The sequence below is a fragment of the Eleginops maclovinus genome, chromosome 4, assembly GCF_036324505.1.
Source record: "Eleginops maclovinus isolate JMC-PN-2008 ecotype Puerto Natales chromosome 4, JC_Emac_rtc_rv5, whole genome shotgun sequence".
In the NCBI taxonomy this organism is placed as follows: Eukaryota; Metazoa; Chordata; class Actinopteri; order Perciformes; family Eleginopidae; genus Eleginops; species Eleginops maclovinus.
In genome coordinates this window covers 6,590,760-6,612,143 of record NC_086352.1, presented here as the reverse complement: position 1 = coordinate 6,612,143, position 21,384 = coordinate 6,590,760, and the positions used below count along the sequence as shown (strand labels likewise).

The 21,384-nt window shown below is 43.6% G+C and overlaps 1 protein-coding gene across 1 annotated transcript in view; it reads left to right on the top strand.

Moving 5' to 3' along the window:
• Positions 1-21,384, top strand: part of ntrk3b (neurotrophic tyrosine kinase, receptor, type 3b) — a 221,978-nt gene that overhangs the window by 115,634 nt on the left and 84,960 nt on the right. Inside the window, 4 exon segments of the mRNA XM_063880534.1 lie at positions 586-885; positions 1,482-1,496; positions 5,594-5,646; positions 7,290-7,392. Coding sequence (XP_063736604.1) covers positions 586-885; positions 1,482-1,496; positions 5,594-5,646; positions 7,290-7,392 — 471 coding nt within the window.

Below are 21,384 nucleotides of genomic sequence, written 5' to 3'. Positions count from 1 at the left end.
TTTCCTTTTGATGATGTAGCTGCAAAAGTGAGTCATTGCACAGACAAATCAGTGGATGAATTGTTTATGAAATGTATCTGATGGTATTAAAGGGATAAATCGCCTTTCAGCTTAGCGGCGTTGTAGATTCAGAGGTGTGCTGCTGCACGTCAGCAAAGAGAGCCTCTGTGCTGTTGAAGAGATTCCTTCTGTCTCGAGCAAGAGCGGCCCCTCTTTACTGTTTGCTTCCCTCACTGTCTCATGTACTGCGGCAATATGTAAAACAAAGTCAAAGGCTCATTGCCACTCCCAGGCAAGAAACCTGCTTTCTAAATGCCATGCTCCCCAGAACAAATCTGAGTAGCTTTGAGTTAGTCCGCTGCTGCTTTTTTTGTTGCTCTTTAGGACAGGTTTTAATCAGCCAAAGGGTTGTGAGACTTTCTCAATATTCAAAGGTCTTTGCTATACTTCAACTTACATTAAAACACCAAACATCTGAGGGGTAATGTACCATTTCTGTAGTCCAAGAAATGCTCATTCTGCCCTTTGCCTCATGCTGTGAAGCTATAGGTCCAGTTACAGATGTGGTTCCTTTTCCCCCTGCAGTTCCTCCAGCCATCGTGAGACTGGCAGAGCCGGAGCAGCGCCACGATACCTGCATCGAGTTCACGGTTCGGGGATACCCACATCCCAAGCTGCGCTGGTTCTACAAGAGAAAGGAGATTGTGGAGAACGAGTACATCCGCACTGAGCTGGACTTCTACCAGGACTATCTGGAGGGTTGTCTGACCTTCAAGAACCCGACGCACCTCAACAATGGAAACTACACTCTTGAAGCCAGCAACCCTTTGGGAACGGTCACCAAGACAGTGTATGGTCACTTCCTCATGGCCCCAGAAATAGAGGGTGAGTGGATCATTTCTTCCCAGTAGCTGTTTCTAACTGGGGCCTGTTTTGATGAGTTATGCACTGATGTCCCCGTCATCACAACTGAGAGTAAGATGTCACTTATACAAGGGTTATTAACATATCTGTCACTGCTGGTACATCTCTTTCAGTCTTCTGGAATTACATTCAAAGGAGTAGAAGAATCTCTGCCAAGTAGCTGAGTCCCACCAGAGCTAGCATGGCCCACTTTTTGAAACACACATCATTATTAGAACAAGTCTTTAACTAGTTGAATTTCTTGTTTAAGCAACCTGTTTTATGAATTGCAGGTTCTGTCCTTGGTGGAAGAAACCATTGGGAGCTTTTAGTTTTTATTAAAACTCTGCTCCAAGGGGGCAGGTTGTGGAAGTGATCCCTGCCGGCTGGATTGCGGCCAGGGTTCATCCACAGTTCAGCCAGGTAGATTGTTCGCTTGCAGTTCATTCTGAGGGCACAGGGAGGGGAAATCAACCCACAAAGACTGGCAAATTTCTCCCCATGGTCAATATCCCAAGGTTAATACCTTGTGTCAATTTCTTGGCAAAGCGTGACTTTCCTTGTCTTCTCTTTTGCAGACGTAGTGGAAATAGGTGAGTGCTTCTGTTCTGGAATTCAATCCTCTTATCATTTGGTTTTGCTCTTTTTCTACCTGTTTGTTTGTTGTAAGCATGCACACACACACACACACACACACACACACACACACACACACACACACACACACACACACACACACACACACACACACACACACACACACACACACACACACACACACACACACACACACTACAAATACTGTTGGATGTTCACTGCTGAGATGGTAACCATGGAGAAATTTGTTCACTTTGTGTTGCAGCCCAAAAAAACGTCTTTGAGAATCTGTACCTTTATAGAGATACCTGTTGATCATAGCATTTTTACTGAATGCTATTTATATTCCATGCTCAACGGCGTCCCAAGTTGTTGAGAGAGGGGGGCGTGGTTAGGGTTAGCGGCGTTAGTCCTTCACCTACCCTGCTTGGATGGTACTGCATCTCTGCTCCCAGGGTCTTACAGTTCTCCAGCCCAAAGAAAGTCTCAGCAATGTTTGTGTCAAGTCGTCCATATGGAGGCTGTGGCTCAGTGGGCTAGTGCGTTGGTACTCGTACCAGGGGAGCACAAGTTAAATCCCCACTGCAGTCAGCATGTGGTTGTGTCCCTGGGCAAGACACTTCACCCCAAGTTGCTGCTGTGGGGATTCCGTAGTCGCTTTGGACAAAAGTGTCTACCATATAGGTCTACTCCCAAAACAAACCCTCAAAATTGTCGACAGTTTTCCTCACAGTGGATGACTGGACGTGTAACCATTCACACTGAATTTGAAACATCCATCTGCCTTTGTTCTTTTGCAATCTGAGACAGACTCTGGGAACAAACAGCTGACCCCGCCTGGATCACCCCTGATCGTCAAGAGACTCAAAGCTGGCAATCTCAGAGTCAATAAAACTGATCTGTAAAGCACGGGGGCTTAGGGCTTCCAAAACCCACCAGACACTGGCTTTTATTTTATGGGGGGGATATTTGTTGGTTCAGATGATGCTTCAGTGATGCCCTGCTTCACCCTCATCAGTTCTACACACTCTCTTAGTGAGGTGACCTGAACCACCTGCAGTCGGCTGGCTGGGAACTGGAGCTGGGCTTTGATGCTTGGATCACACCCCTCGCTAAGTCCTTCTCGGTTAGCTGATGTTGGTGTAGTTATGGTGACGGGTTTACCACTTGACACACTTGGCTGAATGTTGCGTCACCTCAAGCTACATGTGTCTGGGTAACACGTTGCACTTGAACGCAACGCAATTTATACAAAAACAACAGCTAACTAGCATATACGTTCTGCGTCTGCATTAGCCAGCAGGGCATGACGGTCTTTGGCGGTCTTTGGCGGACTGTGGCGGTCTTTGGCGGTCTTTGGCGGACTGTGGCGGTCGTCTTTCAATCAGAAGGTTAGGGGTTTAATCCCAGTTCCTGCAGTCTAGCTCTAGTCGACATGTTGAGCAAGATACTCAACCCCAAGTGTGGCACGTTGCGCTGGATGAATGGGGTGTGAATGATGACTTGTCCTGTAGAGAGCTTTGAGGGGTCGTAAAGACTGGATAAAGCGCTCCAATATTACAGTCCATGTATCCATCGTCACCTGTTTATCAAAATCTGATCAGAGGATTATTATAAAGTAGAAGAGCCGTTTTGTGCCATCACATTTGAATTGCATCCTCAATTCCCCGATTCTCTTTCAGATGAACAGCCTCATCACGGGGAATACTCGTTAAAAATGGTCAATGTCAACAGGCTTGTCTCATCCTCATCATCTGGTACATTATCACGTTAAGTAATAAATAAGTGGCCCTATATTTGATGTTACTTGAGCAAATGTACTTACTTAACACCACTTCAATCATGCAAATGATGTGGTATACGTGCCCAGGAAATTCTCTTTCTTTAACTCAGCTTGCATAATACTAGCCTCTCACTAATCAGCCTTGGTGAAAACAAGCTAGTTTCGAAGCCTGTTGGCTGTTGATGTGTCACTGCTGGTGAAGCAGAAGTCAAATTGCTGGAAAGATGCCACGTCCCCGCTCTTTCTGCATGGTAAATCTCCTGTGTGTGATGTGTGGTTTGGCCTCAGGCTGTTGTGGCAGACTCACATTTGACGACTTAAACTAAGTGGGCTGTTTTGATCCCTGACCTTCACTGCCGTCTTCTTCCATCTCCATATGTGGCCATTCTTTCTAATCAGCCACTGATTATAATATGGCGAACTAGCCGGGGATGGAGACGGATGGATGGACGGGGACTGTGCAGCGGGCATCGGGTTTATTTATTTCCCCAGACATGTACACGCACAGCTTGTGAGCGAGGCAGGTGAGGAAGAGGTGTTCAGTGAGAAACATTAAGGCGGAGGTGTGTGAGGGAGTTCAGCCGGAGAGGGGAGAGTGACAGGCTGACTGATACTAATACTGCTGAGGGGAGAGGAGTGCAGAGGGAGGGATGAAGGCTGCGAGGGAGGGACAGAGCCATGGTAGTTAGAGCCCACACACTCACACACTTTAGTGTACTTTGTGTGTCTGAGCCAGTGGCAGCCAGTCTACCATGTGGCCATTAATTTGCCCACAATTACTCTCTGATGTCCTGGCTGCAGGCCCCAGACTGGAGTTTCCCTGACACCAGTTCATTTCGTTTCATGGCTCTGTCCTCTCCTCCTTACACTCCTCAGACCTCAGTTGGCCAAAACGCTTTTTCGTAGCTTCACATTAATTAATGCATTTAACGTGAGGAATTGCTGTTACTACAGTAGAGATCTGCAACCATGGTCCAACTTCTGTCTGAAAATGTTGGTTGTATTACTTTGGAATGTGGCCGTCCAATTTCACTTGATTGAACATGTTCTGCTCTTGTCTGTTTGAGCTTCCTTCCTGCTTTTTTGTATAACTGTATAATTCTAACACCTTATTTGAATTACTCCCTGTCTTTGTGAATGTGAAAGCACACGCATGCATTTGTGCACATATCTCAATGTCTTTCCTGTTACTTTTGTTCTTGAGTCAGGGTAACACTGTGGGGAGACTATTTCATGCTTTATTAGGAACCTTCTGACAGGTGTCAGACTAAGGTGTTCCGTTAATGCCGTCCAGGCTTGTAAATAAACCCCTTTAATCAGCTTCTACGCGTAAAAATGCACAGTTCATCAACATTTTATCACATTGTCTCAAGCCTTACGCCAATCTCCTTCCTCGAGGGAGGGCGACTTCTCTCCACATCCAGAGATACAACATTTATTAACTACTCAGAAAAACATCAGGGGCGACTGCTCCTATTTTCAAGAGTTTATGAGAGGAAGGACACAGGAGTATGGAAATCACAACGGAACATTTTAGACTAGCAAGGACATTTGGCTTTGTGCAGAAACTGAAAATATATCCAGAGACTTCTGCACGGCCGGATATAGGACATTGGATGACCCTACATCCCGAGTTCTGAAATGATTCAAAATGCATGTTCATGAGGATTAAGTCCAGGTGAGGAGGCAACATGGGCGCCACAATAGCCATTTTGCATTTTAGAGTTCAAGTTGTTTATTCTAGGGCTGAACAAATGATATCAAAAACAATATTTTAAATAACTTTAAAGGTGCAATACTTGTTTGAGGTTTGATAGGTATTAAAATACCATAATAACATGACATGTTTTTGAGCTGCAGAGATTCAAATGTGATAATCCAACACCACATTGATGCAGCACAAATGCCCTAGCTTGCATTGTGAATAAAAGTAGAAAAAGGTGCATTATTTAATTCATTTCATGGGTCCTTCTCGGCCAAAGCTACACCCTCCTACCAAGTTTCATGAACATCAGACAAACCATTTCACTGTTATCCTGCTAACAAACAAAGCATAGGTGCAGAGGTAATCCTAAAGGCTACACACTGTGATTCTTACACCCATACATTGTGAGAAAAGGTGCATAAACGGCTTATACACTGGATTAGTCGACTGGAAAAACTCCTTGTTCCGGTCCAGAGAAAACACTCAGTGTGAAATAGCATTTTACTACAAATTCACTGTAAATAAGTGTGGGGATAAACCACACCGCCACAGCCATTAGAGGTTTGTTCTCAGCCGCTGATGCGTTGTGTGTCTTTGTGTTGCAGTTGATACGCCGCCTCCAGGTAATTTGGGCCGACCAGATGAAGACACATTTGGGGTGAGTCCTCTTCATAATGATGTTGATGAAGCAGCTGCTAAAGACGTTGCCCCCAGACTCTGCGTTGCAACAGGAATCTGCACAGCGCTGTATTTGTCTGAGCATCCTCGTGGGGGTTTGTTCGACCTGCAGCGCCGAGGCACAGGGACTACAACACCATGTAACCAAGTCTTATGTGTCGACGTTAACGATGCTGATGATGGCGATAATGCAGTGTGTGCTGCGAGGGATTCTGTACAGTTTCTGGAACCAACAGTCATGTATTCCACTGTAGTTCAGCAGAAACAGAAGTATAGTTAATGGGCTTTTTAATGGCATTTTGACTTGATTAATATCACTGATAATGGCCTGTTGTAAGCAGCTTACAGTAGAACATGATTAAATTAACCGTTTGCACTGCAGTTGTGATTTTGGTCTTTTAAGTGTGAAGGAAATTATTCGAGCAATAAACTGAGCAACACAAAGCAGCTGCTGGAGACTGAAACCTGTTGTCTTACAATACTGAAGGTTTAAAGAGGACATATAATACTCATTAGTATTTAGTGCCTCGACTGGGACATGTCTCCATGCTTTAATGTTCAAAAAGCTCTTTATGTTTCTCATACTGCCTGTGCTGCAGCTCCTCTTTCACCCTCTGTCTGAAACCAGAGCCCAGTCTGCTATGAATGGACGGCTCTGTCAACCCCTTAGAGATTTCCCGCCCCTTAGCCAATCGCGTGCAATGTGCTGGAGTAAACAAAGGGCAAACACAGGGATCTTTGCCTTTGCGGAACCTTTAAATGCACTACAATCTATATTACACCCTAAAGGAAAGGAAAACACCTCAATGATAGGGCCTTTAATTGAAGCTTGATCAAGGAGGATTGAGGATGACAAAACACAGATATGTCCCAACACTGCCCCCACAGTCACTTCTGAAGCCCAGCTTTTCCTATACTTGTCCTGCACAGGCTCTGCAGTAAGCTTCTTTATCTGGAGATGAGTCGATTTGATGGAATTTTTGTCCGAAAAATCTTGTATCATGACCACATGTAGCATGACAGTGTATCTCGTCTGGCTTCATCTCAGTGGCTTTGCATGGCAGAGTGCAATGGGCCAGTCTTATCCGCTATGGGCGGACAGTTCTCATGTCTGTGTTTTGCAGATACAGTATGAGGACATTTTTAGGTTTGAATGTTTTTAAATTAATGCAAAGACTGAAGATAGGGGAAAGTACATCTCTCAATACAGCCCCATGCAAACCACTGATATTCATTGGACTTTTTAACACTACATCAAAATTAGAATGGTAGTTAATGTTGACGTATAACTGTCGTCTATATGTTCATTATTCACTAAGAAATAAGATCTGTTACTGGTTGCAATGATGGTGATGAGCCCGGCTTAAAAACAGCGCTTTGATTTCCACACTGACAGTAAGTCTGTCTGCAGAGGAGCATCACATTTAAATTCCCTCAACTGGAACACATCGCAGCTTAGACAGGTGTTGGACTTTTTTTCCTTCCAGACTGCTGTAATCTAGGAGAAAGCAGTCGTCATAATCTTGAGGATTAAACTCTGATTTGCAGTGTTTAAGGTGATCAGAAGTCTGGAGAGGATTATGATGTGAACACAGTGTGACTCAGCGTTTCCCTTTCTCTCAGGTTTCCATCGCCGTGGGTTTGGCGGGCTTCGCTTGTGTCCTCCTCCTCGTCCTTTTTGTTCTCATCAACAAATACGGCCGGCGCTCCAAATTCGGTATGAAAGGTAAGTCTATACACCAATAGTCAGACAGGCAGACAGACAGGCAGACAGACAGGCAGACAGACAGGCAGACAGTTATCTTTGGGTTTTCTACTTTCTGCCGGTTGCATCATAGTGCAGAATCCATTCCCCCAGCTAATCTTCTCCTCAAAAACCTTTGTTCATGTGAGAATGTACACATGCAGTACTTCTTACGGCATGTTTTCAGAACTACTTCACTTCTGTCATATCCCCAAGAGAGAAGAAGCCTTTCCCCCCTTGGTAGGGTCTATTAATGGTCCTGCAGATTGTTGCACTGGAGTTCTGTGTTCCTGCATGTTGTTAAGTCCTGCTAGAGGCCACACATTTGCAGACATGCACGCATATAGACAGCTGGATCAATACTAAAGGGCAGTGTGCATGCAAATGAGGCCTACATACTGTACATACTCTCTCACACTTTCACCGTGTCAGCAATGTGAAGGAATCCCGAATTAATTAGCGGACTCTGCGCTGTCGATCACACTGAGAAATTCAATAGGATTAACATGGCTTTTGTGCGTGCTGAGCTTTCATTTTGTGTCAACTCCAGGTTTTTGCTTGTGTGTCTGGCGTTGGCGTGGTGGATCAGGCAAAAGGCGCCGTGGTGTTGATCTAGGAACAGAGAGAGAGAAGAAAGGACAGGACGGCAGTGGCTCAGGTCCTGTGGTTCATGATCAAGTGTTTGCCCACCCAGCTGCAGCTCTTATCAGTTGGCAGGCAGAGTAGTGGACATTTGCTTGTGTTTGGTGGTGTTTGTGTGTGTGCATTTCTCACAAGCGCACATACCCCTTCTGTCCCGTTTACAACAAGGTGCATGGGTTCCTCTGATCCTACCACATACTTCTCCTTTCAGTTTCTTTTCAGTTCCTCTTCAGTCTCACTTAGTCCACATAACACGCCACTGTGACCCAACACCACAAACTACGCATGTCTCTCATTTCATACCGTAGGCACGGTGTGAAGCAGCATTAGCCTCTGCCATCCCTTAATTAACTACTTTACAGGATTAGCGTTTGTATTTCACCTCGGTAAAGAACTCTGTGTGATTATTTAGGGCCAGGAAATTATTCCATTGGCTCTAATGAAGGAAGAGGGTTATAGTTAATGAGACTTTACAGACGTGTTTGTCATGTCATGGGAAGTCATGAATTTAAGCTGTGCTAACAAACCGCTTCGACACACGGAAACCAAAGCCTCCGACCCTGATGGAAATAAAAGCTAATACATGTGAAATGTTGAGAAACAGAGATCATACGAGGGAAAGAACAACAAGACATGAAGGCAGTACGAGCATTTGTGTGTGCATACGGTCTAGGAGAAAGGATTTAATTGGTGCCACAGCTGCTTGCTAATGATGCATAGGCTAACATTCATATTCCTTTTTATTTTAACCACCGTTTTAGTGCGTTTTACACACAACAAATTGGTTGGATCTCTTTTCAAACCAACCAAAACCATTTAAACACACGGAACACTTTGTAAACTTCATTTCCAGAATCTGTGTTGAATATCCGCCTTCATTTTACATCTGCTTTCTTTAAAAAGCAAAAAGTAATAACCTGTTAATCATAAAGTAGCCCTAAAAGCCTGCTATTGTACTTTAAATGGGACAATGCTGATGATGATGCTGTAGTGAAAACGACTCAAATCTAGTGATTAAAACCAGATCATCATCAGGGAAATGTGGAGAAGGTGGTATCATTTTTTCATAGACTTCTAAACAACCAGGATTCATTTGCTCGAGTGCCATCTGATAGAAAACACGTTCAGGCAATCTTAATTGGACATGAAGCAATCAAGACGATTAATGAATCAGGCCTTTTTGTAAATTAGTAATAAATATTGTCAGGATAATTTTTCGTAGACTTTTAGACAACAAAGCTTGTTTTGCAACAGGTCGGTGTTATATGAAGCATGTATTCTGATTCTGCCCTGTTTTACAGTACTTTGCCGTACAATTAGCTTCCTGTTTCTTTCATAAAATCGTTCACTCCATATTTGTTTGGGATTTGAACCGGCAACGCTCCCGAGCTAAATCCCTACGGACCGAGCTATGAACATCGTGCTGTATTAGTCTTTCTCAGAAGACTAGTGATTGATGCACTTGGTGTCATATGGTCAAGGCGATCTTAATGGGACAACAAGCAATCAAGGCAATGCATTCATCAGGAAGATGTTATAAATCAGTGATAAATAATGTGAGGGGTACGCGTCATTTTCTCATAGACTTCTAGACAAAGGGGCTTTTTCTTGCAACAGGTCACTATTGTGTGTTATGCGCAGGTCAGTGTGATATGGAGCATGTATTCTGATGTTCTGCCCTGTTTTACGGTACCGTACAATTAGCTTCCTGTTCCTTCTGCAAAATCCCTTCTCAGGTAAATCAGGTATAGGTGCACACCCGCACATGCATTATAGAGCAATGCCAGAGCCAGGAGGAGTCTGAAGGGAACTGGCACCCTTTCCAGTTACTTTACTCAGTATTTGTTTGGGATTTGAACCGGTGAACCCTCGTGTCACAAAGCCAAAACCCTACAGCATGTATGGAGCAATGAAAATCATGCTGTATTAGTCAAGTGATTGAGACCATAAAGTCATACTTAAAATGTTGACCTATGAAGTTAATCAGGTGAGAAGTAGGGTCTTTTTCTCCTAGACTTCTAGGAAAACAAGCCGTTTTTGTAACTGTTGGAGTACCATTTCACACAGCAATGATCAATGCATCATTTTGTGGCAGCACTGAGGGCGCTGCATGTTTTAATGCCTAGAACACGCAGCGCTTCTGGAGGATTTTCTTTCAGTCTTACCCAAAGTGTGCTTCAGATGCAGTTTCAGTTCTCTCTAAGCATGAGCGCTGCAGAGCATGATTCATCTCTCTGATAGCAAGGTCCAAAGTTCTCTTGGTCACTGTAGGGCGTCTTTACTAAAAATTGCATTGCATGGATATTTCACCCGCCGTTCTCCAGCAACGCTCGCTGCGTCTTGTGATATGTTAAGATCTCCCGCTTTGCTCAAGGGCACCTCAACATTTTCTGTCAGGAGACCGAGCAGCATATTTCATCCTCTTTTCTCCTCCTCGACTCAGATCATTTTTTCTGCCCTGAGTCATTTGAGTTCAGCTGCCTTGTTCAAGGTAACAACTGGTTTCATGAATTACTGTGATGGTGCAGTGGGGGAAATGGGTATGTTGAAGGTTGAGCCATTACCACTGTGGATTTCTTTCCGGCTTTTACATTTAAGGTCATTGTTAAGTGGAGCATGTAATGTGTTCCTGCCATGTTCTGTGTTTTTCTTGGCACACTTATAGCATATGTCGTCATGCAATTTATAGAAAAAAAGGCTTGGAAATCAGAAGTGGTGAATTAAATAATCAAATGGGTTCAACTTCAATTTAAAAGCAGGAATACTATGTTGTTAAATGACTCTGTTACAAGTAAACATCTTCAAAATGCTATAGAGTTAAAGTACAAACGTAGCGGCTTGAACATATACTTAGCTACCCAAAGTAAAAGCGCTTTTGTCCAAACCAGGTAACAGGGTACTTATTTTCCCCGTAACATGTTAAAGTGCTGCCAGGAAACAATATCTCTGTGGGTCAGAAAGGGTTTAATGAGTCCAGAGATAGGAGATGGTGTCAGGTGTCTGGTCAGACGGCAGAGACAGCTCACGGAGAATAAATAGGGGATGGATGTCCGGTGGGTCTGCGGGGGACATCCTTTCTTTCACTCTCCTTTTTTCTGGAAAGGAAGTAAATAAAGCAGAGCTCTGGATTTATGTGTTGTTTGAGGTGCGATATATGACTCAGCAGCTTCAATCTCATGCAGGATTTTCACTGGAAAGTGGGCGGGGCTTAATTTTGCCAGGAAGTGACGTTAGCGCCTCATGCTATATTTTTCTAGAAAACAACCCTGGTGCGTAACGACCCACTTCCTGTTGTCCAAATTTCACCCATTTCTACATCAAAATGTTCTCAAAATAAGGTGTTATTTCATCTTAGACCCACACAAGTAACATAAATGGTTTCATATATTCACAAGAAAAGACTAATGATCACTGCTATCATTAAATTATATGTGTTGTATATAAATGTAGGGTCTCTGGTGTCATAAGGGGCTGATGTTACACAGTTGGCGGGAACATAACCCACAGGTTAAACTACAGCGTTATGATCATTTTACATCGATGTTTGTTTTCAGCTAATAATCTAAAACTGTTAAAAAAAACAAGCTGTCTTTGGATTGGAGTAAAAAGTACAAGACTGGCTTCCAAATTGTAGACGTATAAATGAGCATAAATACAAAGTTAAAGGACATCAAAATAGTACATCAACAAAACTCTTGGGTTAATACTTCATCGCTTTAAAGGACTGAATATCAGTGCTGTTGGTTCCCTGGCCTGTGGATACTGTACACACTGGAGCTCAAATAGAGATGCTGAGTGACTGAAGGGGAAACACACTCAACAAGAGGTGATGTCAGCCTGGACTCTTATAGGACCTCACGCTGTTCTGTACAAAAGCTCGATTTGTCCACTGGTGTGTGTGTGTGTGTGTGTGTGTGTGATATCCCCTCCCTCTCTTGTTCTGGAGAATCAGCTGGAAGGGCCTGAAGAAGTCATTACCTTTGAATGGAGCCATAATGGATTTTCGCTCCACTAAATCACTGTGGCTCTTTTGGCTGTTTGAGTTTGATCACCGACCGTTTCTGGGCATCCAATAAAAACGCTTTTTTGTTGTTCTTTCTTTATGTTGCTGGAGGGTGTGTGTGTGTGTGTGTGTCATTCAATTGATTTGCTAGCATCTTAAGGCCCCGCGCCCGGTCCGTCCCCCGGCTGCGTTTACGGCGCTGACTCGGTTTATGTGTCTGTAATTGTGGTTTTATGAAAGATACTTGTACCTGTCTGCATGTGTTGGATACGTGGGCAGTAGATTACCTGTTACTCTGATCAATATTCTGTACCTTTCAGCTAAATCTTTTTGCCGTCCAAGCAGCAGACACATTGTGATTCACACCGCTGGGTTTTGAAGTGACTTTCACACGGATTTTTGTCAGCAGGGAATCAATAATGCTTCTCTAGAAAAAGACACTCAGCATGTCAGTAATAAGTATCACGCTCCCCCTGTCATCTTGTATTATGTTCTGGTGGAAAATTGCCCCACCCCTGCTGCTGTAAGTGCTGCAAACATACAACCAGATATATATCATTTGGACACCTTTTAAAATCCCCTGAAAGCAGAGATCCAGTTCAGACGTATCCATATATTTTGTGTTAATAATTATAAGGTGTGTTTTTTCAGTAGTTTCTGTAGACCTGAAGAAACAGCAAACCTTACAGACCCCATCAGGACTTAAGTGAGATGTTAGGCAAACTAAAATAGTTCTTGGGAAGCGCAGGCCAATGGAGCATTTACAATTATTATATATACTCTTACAATCTGTCATCATAGCAACACCCTGATGTAAAGTTGGAATTACAAACATGTTGAACTGACTCTGAGGGTCCCATCAGGGCTCGGGAATCCATGCCACATTTTGCTGCATTCTGGGTAATTCTGGGGCTCTTCCACACTGGTTGTTAGCAGCTGCTGTGTGTTTATGAAGGGATCAGATGATACTGGAACATGTAAACAGAGGTATCATGACAGCAGGCAGTGAAAGAGGAATGAAACCATTATAGCTCCATAGTTACGGGGAAGTTATGCAGCCTTTAAAGAAATGGTCTGGCTAATAACTATCACAACCTGCGTTGACCTTTGTTTTGGCGCATTCTGGCCGTCGCAATCTTATTTTCCCAATTGTGGCACGGGAGGGTGCATAACTAACACTAACATGTTTTAAACAACTTTCCCGAACTAAAAATACTTCTAGGGTTTAAAGTTAAAGAAACACACTAAACAAAACCCCAAATATGAGCAGCATGTGTCATTCGGGAGTGGAAATAATGCCTATTTTACACTAATTGAGACCATAATTTACAAAATGAACACCATGCTCTACGAAAGAACACTTTAAACTACAGATCGAGACCCTAAACTCAGCTGTGAAATATGTACTGTGGTTATAAATCGAGTGGGACGTAGGGACATTTTCTCATAGACTTCCATACAACTGGACTTGTTTGGCAACCAGTGGGGTGCCATTTGATTCAACGCAGGCTCCTGGACGTAAACCTGTAGTATGTGAGTTGTAGAGGTTGTATATGGAGGCTTTAATAACCTGAGACACTTCCCCTGTTTCTGTTCTTTATGCTAAGCTAACTGACTGCTTCCCTGCAGACATGACGTGGTTATCTTCTCATCTAAGTTTTGGCAAAAATACCCAACACACGTTTACACGCCGGCTGGCCTCAGACGCACTGCACTGTAAGGCCAGTGTAACTTCCACATGAGTCTTTGAAATGCGCCCCTTAGTCTTTAACCCTATTAAACACCGTGAGGCTGAAAGTGCTGACAGCAGCAAATGACTTGACTCATAAATGCTGAGTCACCATAAAGCGCAGTCAGAGGAAGGCTACCTGTGAGTCAAGGTGAGCAGACGCTGTTCTCGTTTAATCATCTCCAGCCACTTAGTTAAAGCCGTTACTGCGAGCACACAGGTCGGGTTCTGTCTCACTGACCGCCGGAGCGTATGGTGACAAATGAAAAGTCCAGTCTGATATAATTACTCTGTTTTAATCCTGACGCAGTTCAGGATTTTAGTAGGGCCTTCATTACTAACGTACTACTGCTCACACCACCAGGTTTGACACATGCAGCTAAACGTGTAAGTAATTCACACACACACACACACACACACACAGCATAACGTTACCCTGAGGCGGTGTGCTAGCCTCTGTGATCCAGGCGTGTGTGTCAGGGCGGCTTACCCTCCTCTCCGCTACATTACCTGAACCAGGCCTGGGGATGATGAGCCCACACACACACTCACACTGATCACACACACACACACACACACAAACTCACTCTCTGCAGTATTTACCGCATCACTGCCTCGCTTGGCCTCCAGTGGCGGGATCGAGCTCTGGCCCTGAGCAGCGAGACATGTCGGTCTGCAGACAGACGGGCGATGAGTCTGAATAAATGTCAGCCTAACTTCAGCCCAAAATATTTCACTGAGATGTGATTTAAATACTCTGTTCCTCATTAGACTGGTAATGGATAGTCATTGCATGCAGTGGCAGAACATATCAAAGTACAGGTAAAACTATATTTAATATCTTCATTTTCTACTTCTGCTCTACGTACATTGTTAGGGCTTGAATTGCCAAATTACATGAAGTAAAACTCAAATGATCTCCGACCAAAACCAGATTTTAAATGTATCATCTGATTGAAATACTAAATATGAATAAGAATCAGATTTTATGGCAAATCAAATCACTTACTATTTAAAGGTCTGATATTATGCTATATCTAAACAATATGCTGTAGGGCAGTGTCTGTACAAAACACGTCTGTGAAGCGTTTTGCTCAAAATACCAAACAGATCCCCCATTGTAGCATGCCTCATACCCCTCTATCTCAGCCCTGTTCCTTAAGTGCTGATTCTGTGACTGTCGCTTCAAATTTGAGCTGCGCTGAAGTTGGCCACGCCCCTTTGTAGCTGAAGCTGGCCACGCCCCCTTTGTAGCTGAAGCTGGCCACGCCCCTTTGTAGCTGAAGCTGGCCACGCCCCTTTGTAGCTGAAGCTGGCCGCGGCCCTTTGTAGCTGAAGCTGGCCACGCCCCCTTTGTAGCTGAAGCTGGCCGCGGCCCTTTGTAGCTGAAGCTGGCCGCGCCCCTTTGGAGCTGAAGCTGGCCGCGCCCCTTTGGAGCTGAAGCTGGCCGTGCCCCTTTGGAGCTGAAGCTGGCCGTGCCCCTTTGTAGCTGAAGCTGGCCGCGGCCCTTTGGAGCTGAAGCTGGCCACGCCCCTTTGGAGCTGAAGCTGGCTACGCCCCTTTGTAGCTGAAGCTGGCCGTGCCCCTTTGGAGCTGAAGCTGGCCACGCCCCTTTGCAGCGTCACGACCTCTCTGTCTGAAGAGAGAAGTTTCTAAAGGAGAAACTCAGCTAAACGCTGCCGTGATTAAACCCCATATTATGTTCCAAACCACATCCAGCATTATTTCTGAAACCCTTCTCAGAGTTTACCACTAGAACAGAGACATTATATTATATACAACAACTCTCAGTCCCTCCTGCAGACATCCTGCTGAACACACACACACACACACACACACACACACACACACACACACAGAGGTGCTGCGGAGGGGAATCAGCTCGCGACTGTATATGGGGGACGATAGGTTGGGACGTGTCACGTGGGCGGGCCGTTGCCAGGAGTTCAACATAAAGCATTTCTGATATGACGTCATATCGGCAGCAAATCTGGATCAGCTCGTTTGTACCCCCGTTTTAGAGATGTGGGTAAGGAGGAAAACAGAGAGGGTTGTATTGTCGGACACTTTGCGAGTCTCCTTACACACCGGGGACACATGTTTACGTATAATAGGGGACCTTTAATTTATCTTGAAGCGATCTAGATGTATAAGATAAATAAACTCACTGATGTATTTAATCTCCAAATCAGCAAACATGGCTTCTTTTATTAGATTCTCTTTTGGTTTGTAGTTTCTTTAATTATCAACATTTATTTCCAAATAAGGAAACATTTCAACAGTGTGTTTTTATTCCACTATATACATTTCCAGGTATAGGGAACTTTAAATACCACATATTTTCATTAGAAATAAATGTATAGTTACTATTATAGCGCGCTCAATAACGCTCTATAGTGCATTCATATTCTATATTCTGCTGTCTTTATTAATACAAGCTCTGAAGTTGATCAATAACTGGAATACATCCGTCATATAATATGCGTTTATTATGCCATACATTATTTTGCACTTTATTGCTTCTTTTTAAACGTTTGGTTATTGATGCTAATTCAGAATCGGACATCACAATAAATACTAAATCCTCCCCGAAGGAAATTGGTTTTCATGAGAAAAACTCAAGATAAATTCAATGTTTTATTTACTGTAAGTAGTGGGAATGTGCTGTAAAAGATAGAGAAGATATTCTAACGTAAGACTAAAAGTGAAATATCCAATACGAGATGAAAAGGGCATGTCATTACTTGAGTGCATTACTCCAGGTGAGTGTAATCCACAATTATTTCCTATTAGCAAACATATTTGATGTGGTAATCCTATTATACAGTTGTTGTGATGACAAACAGCACGGTTAAAAAACGGCGAGCATATTTATCAGTTATTCTGAGCAAAAGAACAACAACAACAAAATCCTGTAAATCCACACAGAGGGCAGGGGAGGGCTCACACATTAGCACTCTCACTAATCGTGTGCAGATGGAGGATTTAGATGTGTGAAACTACATTTTTTGGCTTTCCTCTTTCAGACCTTATTTCCATTGATTCACTGGCTTCATGATTAATGGTAATAACATTTGAAAAGTGTTCTTTTCTGGGATGAAAAACATCAGCTGATCACAAAGCTTCGTGCACAAATGTGTTTACCCTTCCCCTCGGTTGCTACACTACCAGCCATCCTAACTGGCTGTAATTCATTCTCTTGAACACATGCGACAGATGGGGACTGCCAAGAAAACAGCAAAAGGCACACCGGGGGAAAGTGGTTCCCGTTATATCTCGTCCCAGAGTCCATCTTCCATCACGTCTGTCGTCATATTGTGTTGTTTTTCAGACTATATCTGCGGCCGTGCCACGGATAGCCGGCCGCTTTTAGTGGACGTTAAAAGGATTTGAATTCTGCCTGCCTGCAACCTCTCAGCCGCAGCATTATCCCACATAGCTGTTTCTGCACCTTCTATGGAAAAGTGAAAATAAAAAAGCCCTGTTTATTATTTATCTCGGCTAAAAGTTGCATGAGAGCCTCCCCTGCGCTGTGGACAGGGTATAGAGTGCAGGGTGGCCTGGGGATGCAGCTGTGGGTATGCTGTTCTTGGTACAAATAGGATTGCTATTTTTTGTTATATTTTATTTCGGACTGTCAGCACGGCTAACAGCTGAGTGCCCTCTGTCCTCGTGGTGTCTCTCTGCAGAGCGGCACAGCGCCACACGTTGTAAAGTAACTCGGTGGAGTGGTTCTCCTCGATGCACTTTGACTGGGTGTTAGCAAGCTTCTTCCCTTTCAGGTCTATCAATAGTTCAGAAGATGGTCGAAGGGTTTTTCTGAGTTGAAGAATAGCTCAATATAGCCGAACATCTTTCGAAAGTCAGCTTATGGCACAATGTAGGAGTGGAAGTCACTTCTACCGCAGGCTTCTCTAAACCGCTGCAGCAATTTGGATCCATCCCCGGGAGGAAAAACATCCTTCCTGCTTCTTTTTTTAAGAGCTAGCAGTCAGAGAGACATTTGTCTGATAATGAATACACGAGTAGTTACACTGTAAACCATTTATTGACAGCTGTTTCTCCGTAGAGCTGAACAATAAGGCCCATAAAAATGCATCAGGGACAACTTCAATTAGTATTGATCAGGAAAACCGCTGCTCCAAAGTGCTTTTCTTTTTTCCATTGTGGCATTAATCTGGAATGGAGAAACACGTCAATCCAGTTCATAAATGTTGTGAGACTGAGCACAAGGCTCTATTGGTTTTTAAGATTTACACTTTCAAAAGAAAACAAACTATTATTTGGAGAGGGGAAACGTTGAGTAATGCTGGCGTTTCTTTGATCTCGTTATTAAACAATGTGTACTAAATAAACCAACGACTTGACTCACAACGTTGATTAAAAAGGAGGTTATTGATCAAAAACTGGTTGTATTGCATGTTCCCTTTACTGTTTCCTTCCTGTCTGTCTTCTTCTGTTGTTCCCTTTAGTGTTTCCTTCCTGTCTGTCTTCTTCTGCTCTTCCCTTTGGTGTTTACTTCCTGTCTGTCTTCTTCTGCTGTTCCCTTTAGTGTTTCCTTCATGTCTGTCTTCTTCTGCTGTTCCCTTTAGTCTTTCCTTCATGTCTCTTCTTCTGCTGTTCCCTTTAGTGTTTACTTCCTGTCTCTCTTCTTCTGCTGTTCCCTTTAGTGTTTCCTTCCTGTCTCTCTTCTTCTGCTGTTCCCTTTGGTGTTTACTTCCTGTCTGTCTTCTTCTGCTGTTCCCTTTAGTGTTTACTTCCTGTCTGTCTTCTTCTGCTGTTCTCTTTGGTGTTTACTTCCTGTCTGTCTTCTTCTGCTGTTCCCTTTAGTGTTTACTTCCTGCCTGTCTCCTTCTGCTGTTCCCTTTAGTGTTTACTTCCTGTCTGTCTCCTTCTGCTGTTCCCTTTAGTCTTTCCTTCATGTCTCTCTTCTTTTGCTGTTCCCTTTAGTCTTTCCTTCCTGTCTGTCTCCTTCTGCTGTTCCCTTTAGTGTTTACCTCCTGTCTCTCTTATTCTGCTGTTCCCTTTAGTCTTTCCTTCCTGTCTGTCTCCTTCTGCTGTTCCCTTTAGTGTTTACTTCCTGTCTCTCTTATTCTGCTGTTCCCTTTAGTGTTTACTTCCTGTCTGTCTCCTTCTGCTGTTCCCTTTAGTGTTTACCTCCTGTCTCTCTTATTCTGCTGTTCCCTTTAGTGTTTACCTCCTGATGTTAAATGTACTGGACTTCTTTGCCAATTAACAATGGCCTGTTCTCTTTAGCAACAGACTGTTAGCAAAAATGAACAACCTCTGGAATGTTCAAAATGATCAGAATCAAGTATTCAAACATAAAAAATAGCAGCAGCACAATTGTGTACTTTCTGTTGCCCATATGTTCTTCGTGGACCTGGCTTGTCTTGAATACCCGTTGGCAAACAAGGGGAGACTTTGTGTAATTAACTCTCTGCCTGAGTCCTGAATTGTAACACCTTCACCACGTAAATCCCATCATTTCTTTCAAGTCGGCTTACCTTGCCTTTTCTGCGAGAGGCTAGAGATTCTCTATTGGCTCCATAAGTAATCATAAACACATTTATGTGCTGCGTTGAACTTCCATTCAACCTCCCAACCATACAGTATATTCCCCATCCTGGAGGACTCTGCTAATGATTATTGCGCTCATATTTTCTGCAATTTACAGAAGGCCCTCCAATGGACTCATGGCGTACAGTGCTGATGAGTTTCCTCACAGTTAATGAACATTAAGGGACTCAGTCTGAGTCGACAGCCTTCGTGGAGTCCAGCGGACTCAGCTCGGACAGCCCTCCTCATAATAATGCAATATTTCACTGACTGCTCCCTGAAGGCCTCACGGTGTCAGCAGGAGGCGTTCAAAGTGCTGCCCTTGTTGTTTCCATTAAATCAAAGGATGCTCAAGCCCTGATGTGGCTAGCAAATATATAGTGTTTAAGGCTAATTGTACAAGGTTCCTTTGAGGCAAGATTTCTTTTTAAATCAACTTTAAAATAACCACAATTTAAGAAAAAGTGAATCACTTACAGTTTAAGGACATTTTGGCAACATCTTTTGAGTGTTATGCTTCTGCTACCTTGATCGTTAGTTGGAGAGTACTTTGATTTCAACCTCAGGCTTTTTTTAATATGTGGAAACCAATATATCCCTGTATCATCTGTACTTCAAATGTAATTTAAGGCCACTCAATTCCATCGCTTGACACACGGTGTCAGCAGGGGGCGTACAAAAGTGCTGACCTTGTTATTCTCATTAAAATAAAACATATCCAAGCCCCTTCAGAAGACCCTTAGGGTTCAGGACAGTTTTGCTCAAATGTGTTATTGTAACAGAAACAATCATTTAACTTTTCTTGAGTGTTTTTGTTCTGATCTGTATTACTTTCATCGGTAGGGGCTTGGACCGGGAATCGAAGGGTTGCCGGTTCAAGACCCCGAACAGACCTAATATATGAAGTGTGGTACTGGTACTTGGAGGGGTCCCAGTACATTATAATTCTGGGGCGACTGTGGCTGCGAGGGAGTGCGATTGTCTTTCAACCAGCAGGTTGTGGGTTCGATCCCAGCCCCTGAAGTCAACATGTCGATGTATCCTCAGGCGAGATACTGGACCCTGAGTTGCTCCTGATGGCCGTGGAATGGGTGAATGACTCGTAGTATGTAATGCGCTTGGAGGGGTATTTAAATGTGATATATAAGCCCTCTGTTGTTGCCACTGAAACACATAAACGAAGGACTACGGGAAGATGGAGACTAGATATAGTTGTGTGAGCAGCTGCAGGCCTTTAGAGACGCTCGGCTGATAGAGACAGTGACCTGTAGTGTAAGAGTACTTGTAGAAACAGTCTTTCTAAAGAAGTGAAGTGGAGTCAAAAACCTCCCACCCCTTGTTCCCCTGCGGAAAACTTCGGCATGGCTCCAGTTTGGATTTCCTAATTTGTTGAGGGTGTTGCTTCGCTCAGGAGAGGATCAGAGGAGAGAGGATCAGAGGTGATTCTCTGGGTCTGAGGTGAGAATCCAGACTAATTAAAAGAGAGATAAAAAAAAGAGAGAGAGGCTGCACTCTACGGTGTTTAACCCCCCGCTGTAGTGTGTTAATTCAGTGTGAGATTGAGCCACCGGGCCGGCAAACTGCTCAGGTTATGTAAGAGCCAAATATAGGGGGCAGCATGCTCACTCCTACGCTGGAGAGGAGTGAGATCCTTCACACTGACGGAGACAGAACTCCAGCTACTGTACGCACATTAATCCTAAATCAATGGGGATGTGACGGTCATAATGCCAGGGTTCTGTATGTATAAAAGGGTGTATTTTACTGCAGATATCCAAATATTATCACGTATGAATGCTGCGTGTCTTGGTCGTATGTTGTCCATTCTGAATGTTTTGATGGCACTTCAAAAGGAGTAGCTCTTCTTTTCTCATTGTACTTGCGTAATGACAATAAATTAGTTCAATCTAATCTAATCTGATCTAATCTAATCTAATCTAATCTAATATCGGTGTGTTTGGTTTAAAAGTAATATTTTCTGTATGTCGTATGACTCTAGAGTTGCTAAACATGCTTATCGTAGGCGTCTTTATGTATGATA